This window comes from Trichechus manatus, unplaced genomic scaffold (assembly GCF_000243295.1).
Source record: "Trichechus manatus latirostris isolate Lorelei unplaced genomic scaffold, TriManLat1.0 scaffold00043, whole genome shotgun sequence".
Taxonomy (NCBI): domain Eukaryota; kingdom Metazoa; phylum Chordata; class Mammalia; order Sirenia; family Trichechidae; genus Trichechus; species Trichechus manatus.
This window is the reverse complement of record NW_004443979.1, coordinates 2,870,529-2,889,880: the sequence shown is the minus strand read 5'-3', so window position 1 is coordinate 2,889,880 and position 19,352 is coordinate 2,870,529. Positions and strand designations below refer to the sequence as shown.

General features: G+C 37.9%; 1 protein-coding gene across 1 annotated transcript in view; it reads left to right on the top strand.

Annotated features, from left to right (window-relative positions):
- Positions 1 to 19,352, top strand: part of TTC6 (tetratricopeptide repeat domain 6) — a 249,006-nt gene that overhangs the window by 180,077 nt on the left and 49,577 nt on the right. The window contains exons 20-23 of the mRNA XM_012555603.2: positions 1,752 to 1,834; positions 3,086 to 3,162; positions 3,946 to 4,106; positions 18,125 to 18,259. Of these exons, the coding sequence (XP_012411057.2) occupies positions 1,752 to 1,834; positions 3,086 to 3,162; positions 3,946 to 4,106; positions 18,125 to 18,259 (456 nt within the window). The remainder of the gene's footprint in view (positions 1 to 1,751; positions 1,835 to 3,085; positions 3,163 to 3,945; positions 4,107 to 18,124; positions 18,260 to 19,352) is intronic.

Sequence of the window (19,352 nt, the reverse complement as noted above, 5' to 3'; positions counted from 1 at the left end):
TGTGTGTGTGTGTGTGTGTGTGTGTGTGTATGCACATGTATAGTTCTGTGGGCAAGTGGGTGGGTTGTAGAATGGAATACATGCATAGAATGGGATCCCAACTGTTGCATACTTTCTTTTAAATTTTGTTTAATTTTTACAAGTTATTTAATTTAGAAAATATAAATGTAATGTATTCTTAGCGTAACAAATTCAAACAGTATAATAAACAATAAAAGTTCCCCGCAACACCAACCAAATCTGTTAATCACTGTTAACTGTTATCTCTGCCTTTCAAAATAGATAACCGCTTTTCACTGCTCCACCGCTAAGCACCCTGTCCAAGACACAGCCATATCTCAGCAGGATTACTGCAGTGCCTCCTGGTCATTTTACTTCTGCTTTTCACTCCTTTTCAATAAATTTTCAAGTCAGCAGTCACAGTGATCCTGTTAAAACACAAGTCAAATTATCTCACTTCTTTGCTCGGAACCCTTCACTAGTTTCTCTTTGCGCTCAGAATAAAAGCCAAATCCTCCCAAAGGCCTGCAATGATAAGCCTACATGAGCTGGCTTATCTCCTACAAGTCCTCTTGCTCACACTGCTGTGGTCACACTGGCTTCAGTCAGGATAGGCTAGGTTATGCTGCGGTAAAAAGCAACATCAAAATCACCGTGTTAAAAATAACAAAGGTAGAATTCTTGCTCACATTGCATGCCCATTGATGGTTGGCTGGAGGCTGTGCTCTCCACTGTCCCAATTTTAGGACCCAGGCTGATGAAGGAGCCATTATTGGAATATTGTGAATTCTCATAGCAGAGGAAAAGATCTCTGGAAGGTCTTTTCACCTTCAGTTAAAAACTCTGGCTCAGAAATGACACACGCGTCTGTCCTTGAGGGCCACGAAGTGCAATCTTACCATGTGCTCAGAAGACAGAGCTGTAGATATTTGGTGAACGGTACTAATGACTACCACAGCTCATCTTTTTGTTCATGAAATCTTTGACTCACTTTCTGTGCTATAAGCAAAATACACTCACTTGCTACCCAAGGTTAATGACTTAGAAGTACTAATCTGTTAAACAGTGTCAATTTCAAAGACTTGGATCGCTGGGTAGTATCTCTACTCCAGGCTTAGATGTGCCTTTTCAGAATAGTCACAATAGTCACGCTCTCATTCAGAAGGGATAACGGGAACAGTTTATGTGGCCAATATTACAGAAAAAATCAGTGTTTACCTTTTATTGTATATTGGTGCTAAACCAATCTCCTTTTTCACCCTTATATCTTGTTTCATTAATTGATTCTTTTATTCATTGATTTTGATGCAAACATGTTTTTTTCTCACTTATTTTTAAATAGAATTGACTTCTACACTTTTCCTCTCCTTCACGTGCTAGTTCATTAATACGGTAAAGTTTGGTGAAGAGGGTTATGTGGTTGAGAGAGAAAGACTGGAAAGCCAGACGAAAACAGAAATCCACAACCTCCCCAAACTGGAATTATGATACAACCACATTAATGTAAAATTAAATATAATGTAGGTGTGTCATCATTCTTCAAAATTAAAGACAAATGGTTAAAAAAAGACTTTGCATTAAAAAATTTTTTTTTTAGTTTTCTTTATCCCATTTATTTTGTTGATTCTTAAGAAAAATGTATTAAGAGATGTAACTGCAAAATTTCTGTAGTGAATGGTGGGAGGGGATACACGTTGTAAAGGAAACAATCAGTATTATTAGGAGCTAAGTTTCTGTTTGTCACTCAACAGTTGCATAAATTGAAAGACTCAGTAAGAGATTTGTCTTGTGCTATCCACCTTCAGCCAGATGGAATCCAATTATATATAATAAGGTATGAGCATAGAAATACAACTCTTCTTGGGATAGCTTCACATTCGAGCTGATTGCTGGGATCTTTAAATCTCTAATTAAATAATTTTGTTTCTTCTAGCCTCCTCATTTTATACTTAATCTCCCAGCAATTGCCATCTCCCCATCAGCAAGCCAGATGTAGTTACCATTTTTGCTAAACTTGAAGATAATTTATTACATAAGATAACCAGATCTCTTCCTTTGCTCTATCCCTGCATCAAAACATAACTGTTAGTGTTTAAGTTGTTTGAAGCCTCTCTAGATTACTGGTTATATAGTTAACATGTATCTCATGAGAGTAATGTAAGAAATGTCAACAGTTATTTTGATCGTGTCCACAAAAAAAAAAAATGAAACCTCAGGTAATTCAAACATAAGCCTCAGGTAATACAGTGGGAAAAAAATGACACATTTTAATTGTATTTCAAATGCCGTATTTAGAGGTTGCTGTAAAGGGACTCTTTGCTAGTTATGAATCATCATTACCAAAAAAATGTTCTAACTTCTCAGGATTTACAAACTTGGGAAAATGATACAGAAAAATGCTTTCTGATTGTCTTTTGATGTTATGTCTTTTGATTCTTGAACCACGTTTTGGTTGTTTATATAAATACTTCTCCCCTTTTACGTCCCTTGAACTTTGGTTATCTTTTAATAATTTCTCATCAACAGTATAATATTTTAAATACAGACAATTGCAAAAAATATATTTAAGTATTTATTTTGATATCACGTTTTCTTAATTGTTTTCTCATCACATCTCCATGCTAATTGAGCGGTTTAGACTATATAAAATATAATCTTCACATGATTTTTGTGTGCATACATATGTATATATTAGTGACTGTATTATACTGGTAACATTTTAAGTAACTATTTATAGGTAGTCGCTGACTTATGATGTATTTGAGTTACACGAACTGCACTTAACAACTGTCCTTTTTCTTAATGATTTGTGTATTTTTTAATGTATGTATGTTTTTATGTATTAATTTATATTTGTAAGTTTATAAGTAATGTTTCCAACCCCCAAAGACAAAGATCAGATTTATAAAGTTACTGGTAATAAAAGGCAATAATGATGAAAACTAAAAAAAAAAAGAGATATTTGACTTATGTCAGAACCCTTGAACGGAGCCCCTTTGTAAGTCATGAACTACCTGTATAAGAAATTTTATTTTACAAGAATTATTTTAACTGTTTAGAATCAGAAAGCTATTATTTCTTCCAGAGGACAATATCTTCTTACAATGAAACAATTTGATCTTGCAAAGTTCACAATTTATCAAGTAGCAGAAATGAACAAAGGTAAATATAATTAACGTAAAAATTATAAGTATCTTAAAAAGAAATATCTTTGTAAAATTTTTACACTATTTTCAGTAGCTGCGTACAGATAATATGGGGGCGCATTGGTGGTTCCGTGGTAGAATTCTTGCCTTCCATGTGGGATACCTGAGTTTGATTCCTGGCCAGTGCACCTCGTGCAACCATCACCGGTCTGTCAGAGCGGGTTTGCATGTTGCTATAATGCTGAGCAGGTTTCAGCGGAACTTCCAAACTAAGATGGACTAGGCAGAAAGGCCTAGAAATCTACTTCCATAAATCAGCCACTGAAAACCTCACGGATCACAATGGTCTGATCTGCAACCGATCATGGGGATGGCCCAGGACCTGGCAGAGTTTAGTTCAGTTGTGCACGGGGTTGCTATGAGTCAGGGCCGACTCAGTGGAAGCTAACAACAACAGATAGTATGAAAGATCCACTAAAAAGTCAAAGTTAGATTTTGAAACTTTAAAACTTCAGTTTTGTATGTGCATAATTAACTAATAAAATAATGATTCATAACAGTGAATTTTGTGAGAGACATTATTATAGGAAATAACAGGCTTATAATTTTACATGTTTATAATTGTAATCTCTTACTGTTTTCTGGTAGTAATAGATTTTAGTATAATATTCATTTGTTAATTCATTTTATATAGGAAAATTTTTGAATTGCTTGACTTCCTTAAAATGATTATATTCTAAATCCTAGGTAGTTGGCACAGATACCACAAGACATTGATAAACCTTTCTGTTTCTTTTAGGTCTCATTGAGTTGAGTCCTGTACAGCAAGCGCTCATTTATTCCTTTTGTGAAAACCACGACAAAGCCATTCAGGTCTTACACACGATCACTTTGAGTAAGCCCGAGATAATCATGTATGCTCTATTAGCAAAAGCGCAAATGAAGGCCAAGAGAAACAAGGTGAAAAGTCTTCTGAATGATGTTTACTTAAACCTGATACATTGATATTGGAATTGATATATTGTTCTTAGTCTGTTTACATACTTTTTACAAAACTAAATTATACTAGTTATTCTTCCATTAGCATCTGGGCTGTTTCCATTTGTTCTGTTAGCTTTTAAGAATGTGGCTGATCTAAATATTCTTTTTTCATGTCTTCTGTTAACATGTGAGGTAGTTTTCCAGGATATATTCATAGGAGTGGAATTGCTGGTATATAGAGAATGTGAATGTTCAACTTTTAAGAAAATAATACATTGTTCCATTCATTTGTTCTCCCACCTGCTGTATAAGTGTTCCTGTATAAGTATTCCTGTTGCTCTCGCATCCTTTATGATGATTGATATTGTCAGACTTCATTTTTGCCAATCTGCTAGATAAAAATGAAGCCCTGGGGACACAAATGGTCTTTTTTGGGGAAAGACCTGGCAGTCTGCTTTCATAAAGATTACAACTAAGAAAGCCCTATGGGGCAGGTTCTACTCTGTCATGTGTGGTCATTATGAGTCGAAATCAACTCTACATCACCCAGCAACAATACAGCTTGATAAAAACTGATGTCTCATTGTGATCTTAATTTGCATTTCTCAGTTTGAGCATCAGGTTGAGCATCTTTGATATGTTCAGTAGTCAGTCATATCTTCTTTTCTATCAATTGCCTGTACATATCTTGTTTATCTTTTTCTTATTGATTTGTAGCCATTTAAAAAATAAATTCTGTATAGTAATACTTGGTCGATTATTTGTGTGCCACATCAAAAATAAAACACCAAACCCACTGCCTTCGAGTCAGTTTTGACTCATAATGACCATATAGGACAGAGTAGAACTGCCCCATAGGGTTTTCAAGGCTGCACATTTTTATGGAAGTAGACTGCCACATCTTTCTCCCATGAAGTGGCTGGTGGGTTCGAACCGCCAGCGTTTTGGTTAGCAGCCAAATGCTTGAACCACTATGCAACCAGGGCTCCTTGTGTGCCACAGTATCTTCTCATAATTTGTGACTTCATTGTGAATCATTATGATTCATTTATTGTGAATCATTATGATTCATTTATAGTGAATCTTTCTTTTTCTTTATGGTGTTTTTTGATTAGCAGAGGTTCTTTTAATGTACTTTAATAGGTCTATCTTTTATTTTATAGTCAGAAATTTAAAAAAAAAACTTGTTTAAGAAATCCTTCCCTACACCAAGGTCATAAACATATTCTTCTATATTTTCTTTTAAAAGTTTAAAATATTGCTTTTTCCATTTAAGATCTTACTCTGTCATGAATTGATATTTTTTGTGTGTGAAATAGTGGTAAATTTCAGTTTTCCTAGTAGGCATATGGAAATGTTCCAGTATCATTTATTAAATAGTTCTCCTTAACCCACAGATCTGCAGTGCTGGCTACATCTATCATGCAAGTTTTCATATATGTGTGGGTCTGATTCTGGGCTCTCTATTCCTCTTTTTTTTTTTTTTTTTTCCGCCAGTTTCTCTCTTTAGCCAAGTAATATGGTGTTTTAGTTTCTACAGCCCTATTATAATTTTCGATATCCTGTAGAGAAAATCTGTATACCATATTCTTCTCCAGGAAATTCCTGGTTACTCTTGGGCCTTTACTCTTCCGTATACATTTTTAATTCAGCTTGTTAATATCCGTTAAAAAACTCTGTTTGGATTTTGATTGAAATTATATTGAATCCTTAGATTATTTTAGAGAGAACTGACACATTTATGATATTAAATTGTTCATGGACATGATGATACATCTCCTCATTTATATAACCTTTTCTTTTAAATAGATTTTACACATCTCTTGTTAGATATATTTGTAGGTATTCTTTTCATTTTTATTTCTTTCTTTTATTTTTTCCCATACAAAAATTTATACATACATTGTTATATGACCCTCATTGCTCTCCCCATACTGTGACAGCACACTCCTCCTTTCCACCCCTGATTCCCTATATCCATTCAACCAGCTCCTAACCCTCTCTGCCTTCCCATCTCACCTCCAGACAGAAGCTGTCCATTTAGTATCTTGTATCTACTTGAGCTAAGAGGCACACTCATCATGAGTATCACTTTATGTCCCACAGTCCAGTCCAATCCCTGTCTGAAGAGTTGGCCTCGGAAATTGTTTTAGTTCTGGGCTGATGGAGAATTCAGGGGCCATGCTTTCCAGGGTACCTCCAGTCTCAGACCATTAAGTCTGGTCTTCTTACTAGAATTTGAGTTCTGCACCCCACCTTTCTCCTACTCCATCCAGGACTCTCTGTTGTGTTCCCTGTCAGGGTGGTCATTGGTGGTAGCCAGGCATGATCTAGTTCTTCTCGTCTCAGGCTGATGAAGTCTCTGGTTTATGTGGCCATTTCTGTCTCTTGGGCTACTACTTTCCTTGTGTCTTTGGTGTTCTTCATTCTCCTTTACTCCAGGTGGTTGGGACCAATTGATGCATCTTAGATGGCCGCTTGCAAGCTTTTAAGACCCCAGACACCACTCACCAAAGTAGGATGCAGAACATTTTCTTAATAAGCTTTGTTATGCCAGTTGACCTAGATGTCCCCTGAAAGCATGGTCCCCAGACACCTACTCCTGCTACTCTGTCCCTCAAAGTGTTTGATTGTATTTAGGAAATTTCTTAGCTTTGGTTTAGTCCAGTTGTGCTGACTTCCCCTGTAGTGTGTGCCGTCCTTCCCTTCGCCTAAGATAATTCTTGTCTACTATCTAGTTAGTCAATAATCCTCACCCTCCCTTCCTACCCTCGTAGCCATCAAAGAATGTTTTCTTCTGTGTTTAAACCATTTCTTGAGTTCTTATAATAGTGGTCTTATACAATATTTGTCCTTCTGTGACTGAGTAAATTCACTCAGCATAACGACTTCCAGCTTCCTCCATGCTGTGTTTCACGGCTTCATAATTGTTCTTTATTGTTGCGTAGTATTCCACTATGTGAATATACCATAATTTGTTTTTCCATTCGTCCATTAATGGGTGCCTAGGTTGTTTCCATCTTTTTGCTATTGTGAACAGTACTGCAGTGAACATGGGTGTGCACATATCTATTCATGTCACGGCTCTTATTTCTCTAGGATATATTCCAAGGAGCAGGATAGGGATAGCTGGATCGTATGGTACTTCTATTTCTAGCTTTTAAAGGAAGCACCAAATAGATTTCCAAAGTGGTTGTACCACTTTACATTCCCACCAACAGTGTATAAGTGTTCCAGTCTCTCCACAAGCTTTCCAGCATTTATTATTTTGTGTTTTTTGGATTAAGGATAGCCTTGTTGGGGTGAGATGATATCTCATTGTAGTTTTGATCTGCATGTCTCTGATGGCTAATGATAATGAGCATTTCTTCATGTTTATATTAGCTGCCTGCATATCTTCTTTGGTGAAGTGCCTGTTCATATCCTTTGCCCATTTTTTAATTGGGTTGTTTGTCTTTTTGTTGTTGAGGTCTTGCAGTATCTTGTAGATTTTAGAGATTAGACACTGATCGGATTTGTAGTAGCCAAAAATTTTTTCCCAGTCTTTTGAGTCTTTTGTTGAAGTCTTTTGATGAGCATAAGTGTTTGAGTTTTAGAAGCTCCGAGTTATCTAGTCTCTCTTCTGGTGCTTGTGCCTTGTTACTTATGGTTCATATTATGTTTATGTCATGTATTAGGGCTTCTAGTGTTGTCCCTATTTTTTCTTCCATGATCTTTATTGTTTTCTATTTTATATTTAAGTCTTTTATCCTTTTTGAGTTAGTTTTTGTGCATAGTGTGAGGTATGGGTCTTGTTTCAGTTTTTTGCAGATGGATATCCAGTTATGCAAGCACCATTTGTTAAAGAGACTGTCTTTTCCGCAGTTAATGGACTTTGGGCTTTTGTCAAACATCAGCTGCTCATAGGTGGATGAATTTATGTCTGGATTCTCAATTCTGTTCCATTAGTCTGTGTATCTGTTGTTGTACCAGTACCAGGCTGTTTTGACTACTGCGGCAGTATAATAGGTTCTAAAATCAGGTAGTGTGAGGCCTCCCACTTTGTTCTTCTTGAGTGATGCTGTACTTATCCGGGGCCTCTTCCCTTTCCTTATGAAGTTGGTGATTTGTTTCTCCATCTCCTTAAAAAATGCTGTTGGAATTTGGATCGGGATTACATTGTATCTGTAGATTGCTTTGGGTAGAATTGACATTTTCACAATGTTGAGTCTACCTATCCATGAGCAAGGTATGTTTTTCCACTTATGCAGGTATCTTTTGGTTTCTTGCAGTAGTGTCTTGTAGTTTTATTGTATAGGTCTTTTACGTCTCTGGTTAGATTTGTTCCTAAGTATTTTATCTTCTTGGGGGCTATTGTAAATTGTACTGATTTGGTGATTTCCTCTTCCAGGTTCTCTTTGTTGGTGTAAAGGAATCCAACTGATTTTTGTATGTTAATCTTGTATCCTGAAACTTTGCTGATATCTTCTGTTAGTTCCAGTAGTTTTCTTGTGGATTCTTTGGGGTTTTCTGTGTCTAAGATCATATCATCTTCAAATGGAGATACTTTGACTTCTTCCCTCCCTATTTGGATGCCCTTTTTCTTTTTCTAGCCTAATTGCTCTGGCTAGGACCTCCTGCACGATGTTGAATAAGAGTGATGATAGAGGACATCCTCGTCTGGTTCCCATTCTCAAAGGGAATGCTTTCAAAGTCTCTCCATTTAGGATGGTGTTGGCTATTGGCTTTGTATAAATGCCTTTAATATTATTGAGGAATTTCCCTTCTATTCCTATTTTGTTGAGAGTTTTTATCACGAATGGGTGTTGGACTTTGTCAAATGCTTTTTCTGTATCGATTGATAAGACCATGTGGTTTTTATCTTGTTTTATTTGTGTGGTGGATTACATTGATTGTTTTTGTAATGTTGAACCATCCCTGCAGAGCTGGTGGAAATCCCACTTGATCATAATGAATTTTTTTTTTTTTTTATGTTGCTGAATTCCATTGGCTAGAATTTTGTTGAGGATTTTTGCGTCAGTGTTCATGAGGGATATTGGTCTGTAATTTTCTTTTCTTGTGGTGTCTTTACCTGGTTTTGGTATCAGGGTTATGCTGGGTTCATAGAATGAGTTTGGGAGTATTCCATCCTTTTCTATGCTCTGAAATACCTGTAGTAGTAGTGGTGTTAACTCTTCTCTGAAAGTTTGGTAGAATTCTCTGGTGAAGCCATCTGGTCCAGGGCTTTTTTTTGTTGGGAGTTTTTTAATTACATTTTCAATCTCTTCTTTTGTTATGGGTTTATTTAGTTTCTCTACCTCTGTTTGTGTTAGTTTAGGTAGGTAGTGAGTTTCTAAAAATTTATCCATTTCCTCTAGGTTTTCAAATTTGTTACAGTACAGTTTTTCATAGTATTCTGTTATGATTCTTTTAATTTCATTTGGGTCTGTTGTGATATCACCCATCTCATTTCTTACTCAGGTTATCTGCTTCCTCTCCTGTTTTTCTTTTGTCAGTTTGGCCAGTGCTTTATCAATTTTGTTGATCTTTTCAAAGAACCAGCTTTTGTTCTTGTTAACTCTTTCAATTGTTTTTCTATTGTCTATTTCATTTAATTCTTCTTTAATTCTCAATATTTCCTTTCTTCTGGTGCCTGAGGGCTTCTTTTGCTGCTGTCTTTCTACTTGTTCCAGTTGTAGGGTTAATGTTTCAATTATGGCCCTTTCTTCTTTTTGGATGTGTGCATTTACTGCTATAAACTGAGCTCTGAGCACTGCTTTTGCTGTGTCCCAAAGGTTCTGCTAGGACGTGTTTTCATTCTTGTTTGAGTCTATGAATTACTTTATTCCATCCTTAATTTCTTCTGTAACCCGGTAGTTTTTGAGCAAGGTGTTGTTCAGTTTTCATGTGTTTCATTTTTTTTCCTTGCTTTTTCTGTTGTTGATTTCTACTTTTATGGCTTTTATGGTCAGAAAAGATGCTTTGTAATATTTCCATGCTTTGGATTTGTTAAGGCTTGCTTTATGGCCTAATATGTGGTTAATTCTGGAGAATATTCCCCATGCATTGGAAAAGAAAGTATACTGGCTGCTGTTGGGTGGAGTGTTCGGTATATGTCTGTGAGATCAGGTTGGTGGATTATAGCAGTTAGCTCTTCCATGTCTTTGTTGAGCTTCTTTCTGGATGTTCTGTCTTTCACCGAAAGTGGTGTATTGAAGTCTCCTACTACTATTGTGGAGCTGTCTGTCTCTCTTTCCAGTGCTGTTAGAGTTTGTTTTATGTATTTTGGAGTGCTGTCATTGGGTGCGTAAATATTTATTATAGTTATGTCCTCCTGGTGTATTGACCCTTTAATCATTATATAGTGTCCTTCCTTATCCTTTAGTGGTGGATTTTACTTTAATGTCTATTTTGTCAAAGATTAATATTGCCACTCCTGCTCTTTTTTGAGTTTAAGTTTTTTTGTGTATTTAAGTCTGAATTGTGTCTCTTTTAGGCAACATATAGGTGGGTCATGTTTTTTTTATCCAATGTGCCACTCTCTGTCTCTTTATTGGTGCATTTACTACATTTATATCCAGCGTAATTTATTGATAGGTATGAGTTTAGTGCTGTCATTTTGATGTCTTTTTTTGTGTGATGTTCACAGTTGCTTTGTTCCACTTAATTTTCTGTGCTGAGTTGTTTTTCTTTATGTGTTTTCTTTTCATCTTTTTCATTGTTGTTGATTTTGTGTTTGCTGAGTCTTGATATTTTTCTAGTTTTTTATTTTGACTTGTAGAATATTTAGTTTTCTTTGTGGTTACCTTAATATTTACCCCTGTCTTTGTAAGTTTATAACACTTTTATTTCTTTGTATAGCCTTGACTTCCTCTCCATATGAAAAATCTATGTCTACATTTTTTAAGTCCCTCTTTTTTGTTTTTATGTTGTCATCTTTTACATATCAACATCTGTTTCTGTATTTTCAGTGTTTTAGCTTTGATTTACTTTTTTGGCTTCCCTATCTGGGTTGGTATCTGGTTGCTCTGTCCTGTGTTCTAGTCTTGGGTTGTTATCTGATGTTACTGATTTTCTAACCAGAGGACTCCCTTTAGTATTTATTGTAATTTTGGTTTGTTTTTTGCAGATTCCCTAAACTTCTGTTTATCTGGAAATGCCCTAATTTCGCCATCATATTTGAGAGATGGTTTTGCTGGCTATATAATTCTTGGCTGGAAGTTTTTCTCCCTCATGGCTTTTATATGTCATCCCATTGCCTTCTTGCCTGCATAGCTTCTGCTGAGTCGTCCGAGCTTATTCTTATTGACTCTCCTTTGTAGATGACTTTTTGTTTATCCCTAGCCGCTCTTAAAATTCTCTGTTTATCTTTGGTTTTGGCAAGTTTGATTATAATATGTCTTGGTGACTTTCTTTTGGGATCTACCATATGTGGGGTGTGATGAGCATCTTGGATAGATATCTTCTCATCTTTCACGATATCAGGGAAGTTTTCTGCCAACAAATCTTCAACAATTCTCTCTCTATTTTCTGTTATCCCCCCCGTTCTGGTACTCCAATCACTTGTAGGTTATTTCTGTTGATAGAGTTGCTCATAATTCTTAGGGTTTCTTCTTTTTTAATCCTGTTATCTGATTTTTCCTCAGATAAGTTGGTGTCAAGTTCTTTATCTTCACTCTAACTAAGTCTGACTTCCATTGCCTCAATTCTGCTCCTATGACTTTGTATTGAATTGTTTGATTCTGAAATTTTATTGTTAATCTTTTGGATTTCTCATTGTTGTCACTTTATGGATTCTTGCAGTCTGTTAAATTTGTCATTCTGCTGTTCTCTAATCTTTTTAATTTCCTCTATTGTGTGTTCTGTGTTTTGCTTAATTTTCTTCCTAATTTCTTGAAGAGTTCTATATATTAATCTTTTGTATTCTGCCTCTGGTAATTCCGAGAAATTTTCCTCTTCTGGAAAATTTCTAGATTCTTTATTTTGGGAGCTTGCTGAAACCATCATGGATTGCCTCTGTATGTGATTTGATATTGACTGTTGTCTTCGAGCCATCAATAGGGTCTTACGTTTATTTATGTTTGCTTACTGTCTCCTAGCTTCTTGTTTTGTTTTTTTTTTTTTTTTTTTTGTTTCGTTTTCTTTTTTTTTTTTTTTTTTTTTTTTTTTTTTTTTTTTTTTTTTAATATTTTATTGTACTTCAGGTGAAGGCTTACAGAACAGATAGTTTTTGTTTTGTTTTTATATGCCCAAATAGGCTGCTCAAATGAGCTAGTTTGATTATTGGCACTTTTCAAGCTCTAATGTCCTGTCACCAGGTGGTTAGATCTGTTATTAGGTATGTGAGCTCAGGAATCCGTCCACTCCTCCTGTATGAATTCAGCTCAGGTGCCCAGGTAGATAGCCACCAAGTGTGTGGTGTAGGCTCTCACTGGCAGTCCTAGACAGGCATGGGTGATTGGTGTAGGCACAGGCAACTGGCTGCAGTAGGGGGACACACTATGAGCAAGGCAGGGGGCTGACGACTGCCCCCGAGTGTCTAGGAGGAAGGTGTGTCCCTGTTCCCTAGAGCGCATAAGGTGGTTGGGTTTTGCAGCCGAACTGTGAGCACCTAATGCTGTTGACTGTAAGGACTGGGGGGCACCTCTTATTCATGGGCCCCTATCACAGGTGGGTAGGTGGCATGTTTGGAGTCATCGGTCCTCAGGCCCCTGGTTTGATTAGGTGAATACCCTGCTCCATGGGCAGAGCAGCGTCAAATATCAAGAACCTGCCTCTTCACAGGTGAAACAATTGAAGTTAGAGTTCCCATATATACCCTGTTATACTGCGGTAATGAGGGCCTATGTGTTAAGACGGGCCCACACAAGTCTGTGCAGCGGGAAAGGCACTCAAAGTCCCTGGATCCCTTCTGCCTGTGCCTAGGCAAAGGAGCTGTGCCTACTCTGGGTTCCTGGCTTAGGGGAGTCGGCAGTTTATTTTTTTCTGTTCATTAATTTGTTCACTCTCCAAGGCAGGGAGAATAGCTCTGGGCGTGTGACGGATCCTACTTCTGGCCCAGGGGACTCAACCATTGCTGAAGCTAGTCCGGAACCCAGTGCAGAGCAGGGAGTGGGGAGGTAAATGGGAGAGAGGTTTTTCCCTAAGGGGGGCGTTTTTGATCCATGTGGTAGGCCGCACGCAAGTACTTATCTTTCGCCGACGAGGGCTGCTTCCCACTGGTTCTGGGTGGCCGTGTGGACTCTCTGGTGCTAGGTCTCTCCCGGTGTGGAAAACGCACCTCACCAGCGCCGCCGCTTGTCTGCCTCACCGCTCACCCACAAGCTGCTCAGGCCTGAAGGTCTCAGGCTCTCACTGGCTCAGGTCTAGCAACTCCTCGCTGCTTCTGTACTGTCTCACCCTCCCCCTGCCACTCAGTCTGGTTCCTCAACTCTGCCTTTGATGTTCAGGCCTCCCAGATTGCCATATATAATGGAATCACTTGTTTTTTTTGGGTCTTTGTTGTAAGAGGGTCCATCTGAAGTGTCTAACTACTCCGTCATCTTGGCCCCGCCTCCTCAGTTTTGTTTCTACTGTAACTGATATCTTTTTAAAAAAGTATTTTTTATTTATTGCTGGTTTATAGAAGTGAAAGATTTCCAAGTAAGTGCTGAAGGTGTGCTGGGTTTTCTTGCTGTTTAAAGTAAAATTCTAGAGGAGATTGAAATTGAGTTAAGAAACAGTAAACAAAAGAAACCAGGGCCTGCTGATGAAAATTCTCAGCTTCTCCAGATGGCAAAAGATGCTAAACTGAAGATATTCATTGTCAGGAAAGCGTGTTCTAGGAAAAAGTTCAAGGTGTGACAGTACAACCTTTGCCTAAGACCTCAGAAAGATTAAAAGATATTCAGTCACCTTAGAGCCTTTTCAAGAAATGAATGAGATGCCTCACAGACCTTCTCAACCAAACCAGAGGACCTCTCGAAGATTAAAGGCCTTGTCTCTCAACCACCTCAGCAAGAGACCTAGGTAGAGTAGGGATTATTGGATGTGGCTTTTGTCTAACGAAATGAATCTCTTTGAAATCCAAGGAAGGTCCCCAAAGTTTCTGAGAAAATTATTTCATCAGAAATACTACCAGTTTGGACCAAAAGGGACAGATAAAGCATAAAATGAAAGGAGGCTGTCAGACTTTCAAAATGATACTGGCAGGAAGAATGCTGATAACACTACTCATCTGCAGGCCCGTTGGACTTTTATGAAAAGCAAGGATCATTCAGAGGGTGGGACAAAGAACTCAGAGGGCAGAGCTAAGAGACAATGGAGAATTATTCTTAGGCCTTGAAATCTAATCAAGAGACCCTTGACATTTTCTTGGCTGGATTTGAGAACATCCATGGACCCGTTTGAACTCAAATGTCTAAGGCTATTGTCCTATGGCTGTCTCACCATTGTATGTCGGTGATTTTTCTCTTTAATTTACAGCTACACAGATGGAGCGAAAGTATGCCCCAGGAGTTGTATTTAATAGATATTACCCAAATGCCTCATGTACATCTGGACCTGGTTTAGATGATGATATTTTAGACTTTGAGCAGATGCAGTAATGGGATAAGAGTTTTGGGGATCTTGGAATAGAAGAATGTATTTTGCATGTGGGAGGCACGTGAATCACTAGGGGCTAGCAGGTGGACTGTGGTGGACACACACTAAGGTGACCCTCAGTGAATCATGCTCTGTGTATTCTTGAGGGTGGGCAGGACCTGTGACTTGCTTCTAACCAACAGAACATGGCAAAGTTGATGGGATGTCTCTTTTGATTGTGTTAAGTTATATGAAACTCCCTATTAGCAGACTAGAGAGATTTTCTCCCTCTGGCTTGAAAGAAGCAAACTGTCATGCTGTGACTGCTTATGGAGAAGGCCATGTGGAAGGGAACTACAGGTAATCTTTAGGATCTGAGGGCAGCCTCTGGCCCATAGCCAGCAAGCAGCTGGGTTCTCAGTCATACCTCCACAAAAAAATGAATTCTGACAACAACCTGAATGATCTTGGGAGTAGATTCTCCCCAGTTAAGTTTCCAGGTGATGACACAGCTCAGCTAGCAGCTTGATTGCACCCTTGGGAGACCTAGAGCAGAGGACCCAGCCAAGCCATGTAGAGGACCCAGCTGAGCCATACCTGGACTTTTGATCTACAGAAACTGTGAGATAACAAATATGTGTCGCTATAAACTGCTAAGTATGGAAATTTGATTTTCAGTAATAAAAAATGAATACACTCCTGATTTGGAATGAATTACTCTTGTCAATTTCAGTAATGACATCCTTATTGCGAATTTAGTGGTCATTTCTCAGTATGTATTTTTGTCTCCTTTTCTTCTACATTTAAAACTGTCGATTTCTCCATCTTTTTGGAAATACTCTTTTATATTTGCTTTCCCTCCTCCTCCTCTAACTTCCAGAAACCCTAGGGAGTCATCTAGCCAGAAACCTGGGGTTACCTTTGACTTCTCTCCTCCATCCAAATCAATAATGAAGTTCTCTTGTTTCTACTTTATAAATGTCTCCCAAGTCCACTTCCTTTCTCTATTTCTATGGTCATTGTCCTACTTCAGAACATATTTTTATTTTGCTCAAATTATATCAACAGTGTTGTGCTCCTCCAAGCTTTTATACCCACACAACGACAGTGCTGGTTTCAGAATGTAAATATGCCTCACCTGTAAGCCTTGTCTCCCTGAGGAGACTTCTTAGAGTAGTGAAGGAGAAGAAGATGGGACATCGACTAGAGGGGGAAGAGAAGGAAATGAAGATTTGTTAACTTAAATTTAAATAAGTTAGAAGGTGTGAGTAGATTTATGAACTCAAGGAGGCGGTGAAGAAGTGAAGACCCAAAACAGGAAGGAAATAAGTTATTTCCAATAACAGATAGAGCTCAGGTGGGCAGAAGGAGATGAGGTCAAGAACACAGCCTGAAGAGTTAGGTCTGAAAAGGAGAAGAACGGAAACCATTAAAAGACCACTCCCCCGCCCCCACACACACACCAAAAAAGAAAAAAAAAAAGCAGTGTCGTGGAGTCAATTCTGAGTTATAGTGACCTATAGGACAGAGTAGAACTGCACCATAGGATTTCCAAAGCTATAAATCTTTATGGAAGCAGATTGCAAGCCACACTTTCTCCTACAGAGCGGCTGGTGCGTTTGAACCACTGACCTTTTGGTTAGCAACTGAGCGCTTTAACCACTGTGCCACCAGGGCTCTTCCCATTCAAAGACAGAAGAGGAAAAAAAAGGTGAAAATGGATGAAGATACAGCTATATTGAAAAGTAAAAACAAGGGAAATTGAGAAGATGATGCATTTTCTCTGTGGCAAGGCCATATGCTGTGAGTGAGGACAAGAGAATGGATATTGAGGTGGGTTGAAAACAGGGCTTTGAACCCGGTTTGTTCAGGTTTGAACCCCTGCTGAAAATTTGCATTTCTAACAAATTCCCAGGCAATGCTAATGCTGATGGTTAGGGACCAATTCTGAGAACCACTAGTAAAGCAGTTGTTCTCAAAATTTATTATACATAAGAATAACCTGGGGATCTTGTTAAAATGTAGATTCTGTTTCAGTATATCTGGGGTGGAGATGCACATTCTCAGCGGGGGTTCAAATGAGAACAAACCGGTTCAAAGCCCTGGTTGTAAACATGTGGATTAGCTGCTAGGGGAAGCAAGGAAGGCTGCCTAGCATATCCGAATTAAATCTCATTGAGTCTCTGGCAATTTAATGCAGTTAAGAATATGGGCTAATTACTGTAAGCAGCCATCTAAGATACTCCACCGGTCTCACTCCTTCGGGAGCAAGGGAGAATGAAGAAAACAAGATACAATTAAAAGATTAGTCCAAAGTTCTAATGGACCACATCTCCACGGCGTCCACCAAACTGAATCCAATACAACTAGATGGTGCCCAGCTACCACCACTGATTGCTCTGACCCAGATCACAACAGAGGGTCCCGGACAGAGCTGGAGAAAAATGTAGAAGAAAATTCTAACTCACAGAAAAAGACCAGATTTACTGGCCTGACAGAGACTGGAGAAACCCCGAGAGTATGGCGCCCAGACTCCCTTTTAGCTGAGTAATGAAGTCACTCCTGAGGTTCACCGTTCAGCAGATTAGACAGCCCCATAAAACAAAATGAGCCTAATAGGGCACAACAGCCTAGGGACAAGGACTAGAAGGCAGGAGGGTACAGGAAAGCTGGTAATAGGGAACCCATGTTTGAGACGGGACAGTGTTAACATGTCACAGGGTTGTTAACCATTGTCATAAAACAATATGTGTACTAACTGTTTAATGAGAAACTATTTGTTCTGTAAACCTTCATCTAAAGTACAATAAAAAAATAAAAATAAAACAAGAATATGGGCTAAATTAACAAACATTTGTATTTTTTTATAAGTGTACATACAATCATTAGTTGATTATCAAATAGCATTTCTATTTGCAAAATTGACTTTTTTTATTAAAGAGTTTTAACTATTTTGACTGTATAATTTAAATGGATGAATTTTAATGATAGTTTATTTTTCTGGTGCCAGTGGAATCCCATTAAGAGCACAGAGGTTGATTAAAATTGCATCTGATGGTATCAGGTAATTCTTCACTACCAAGTAGTTTCACAATATTCCATTCAGGAAAATTACTAGGAAATTGGTCCTAAATTAGGCATTAATATCTGACTTGATGACAAAAGAGGATTTAAAATTTAGAAATTATGCTTCTAAAAATCCATGCGTATAAAGTCTGCTTAAGTACGAGCTTGCAGAACAGGCACCTGGGTGGGACTCAACGAGGTCAGACCCGCTGGCTGGATCCTCTTCTAACTGTATATTCACAAGATCTGTGATCTTTCCAGATCTGCATGTCCTCATGTGAAATGAGAGCAGGGCTGTGTGCTTAGAGTTCCCGCTAACATTTAAGGCTGTAATGCTAAATAGGTATTGGAAAGAAATTTCTACCCTCCTTTCTTTTTTATTATTATAGGAAGCTGTGAGAACATTTAAAAAGGCATTGGACGTCTTTGCTCATTCTGATAAAGGACCAAATGCTGTATTGGCTTCAGCAGATTGTTTGTATCACCTGGGTCTTTGTTACATGGAAGAAGGCAATTTACAGACGGTATTTTGTATATTTAGGACTATGGAGCATAGGCTATATGTAATTTTAGAGACTGTTTGCTCACATTCAGCTCTGTTTCTGAAGGCTATCTAACCCATTGCTGTCAAGTGGATCCCGACTCATAGCAACCCCATAGGACAGGGTAGAACTGCCCCAAAGTGTTTCTAAGGAGTGGCTGGTGGATCTGAACTGTGGACCTTTCTGGTTAGCAAAGCTCTTAACCACTGTGCCACCAGGGCTTCATCTATGCAGTGACTAGTTCAAAGCATCTTTTAAAGCTTCACAGTGTTATGTACCATTGACTTATTACAGTCAGTCTGTACCCTGCAATTCTTTGTACATTGTTTCATTTAATCAATACTTTGATGCTATTGCTTTGATGCTTGTTTATTATCAATATACTAAAGACTAATGTGTGTTTCCTACCAAAATAATAAACCTAATTGTAGAAAACATTATAGCAAAATAATTTCATCACATTAATATGAATTTATTTATTAAATCAGTAAGTACTTTAAATGGAGTGTTTCAGTGTAATGGAAAATGATTAGGATAACTTTGGCTTCTCTTATTGACTAAGCAATTGAACAACAACTTCAATCAGGTTGAAACTGGTTATTAAGATGGGCAGTTTCATTGAAAACCACTTGATTCAATCGTTATGCATTTATTCAGTCTTTTGCCATTTTACACAATTTCTCACTTAAGAATTATCAATGACATGGTAGATATGTAAAATAATTAACATTATACAATGATTAATATTGGACACTTCACAATTCCATCTCTGTACATGTACATACACACACACCACACCCATCATTTCAACCCTTACATTTAGTACAGTGTGCTAAACTTGCATATCCATAACCTTGAAAAAGAGTTGCACTTGATTAGTTATTCCATTAAAAAATCCAGTAAAAGACCAAATACAAAAGAGAAAGATTAGTCCAAAGGACTAATGGACCACAACTATGATAGCCTCCACCAGACTGAGTTCAGTACAACTAGATGGTGCCCGGCTACCACCACCGATTGCTCTGACAAGGATCACAATAGAGGGTCCTGGAGAGAGCTGGAGAAAAATGTAGAA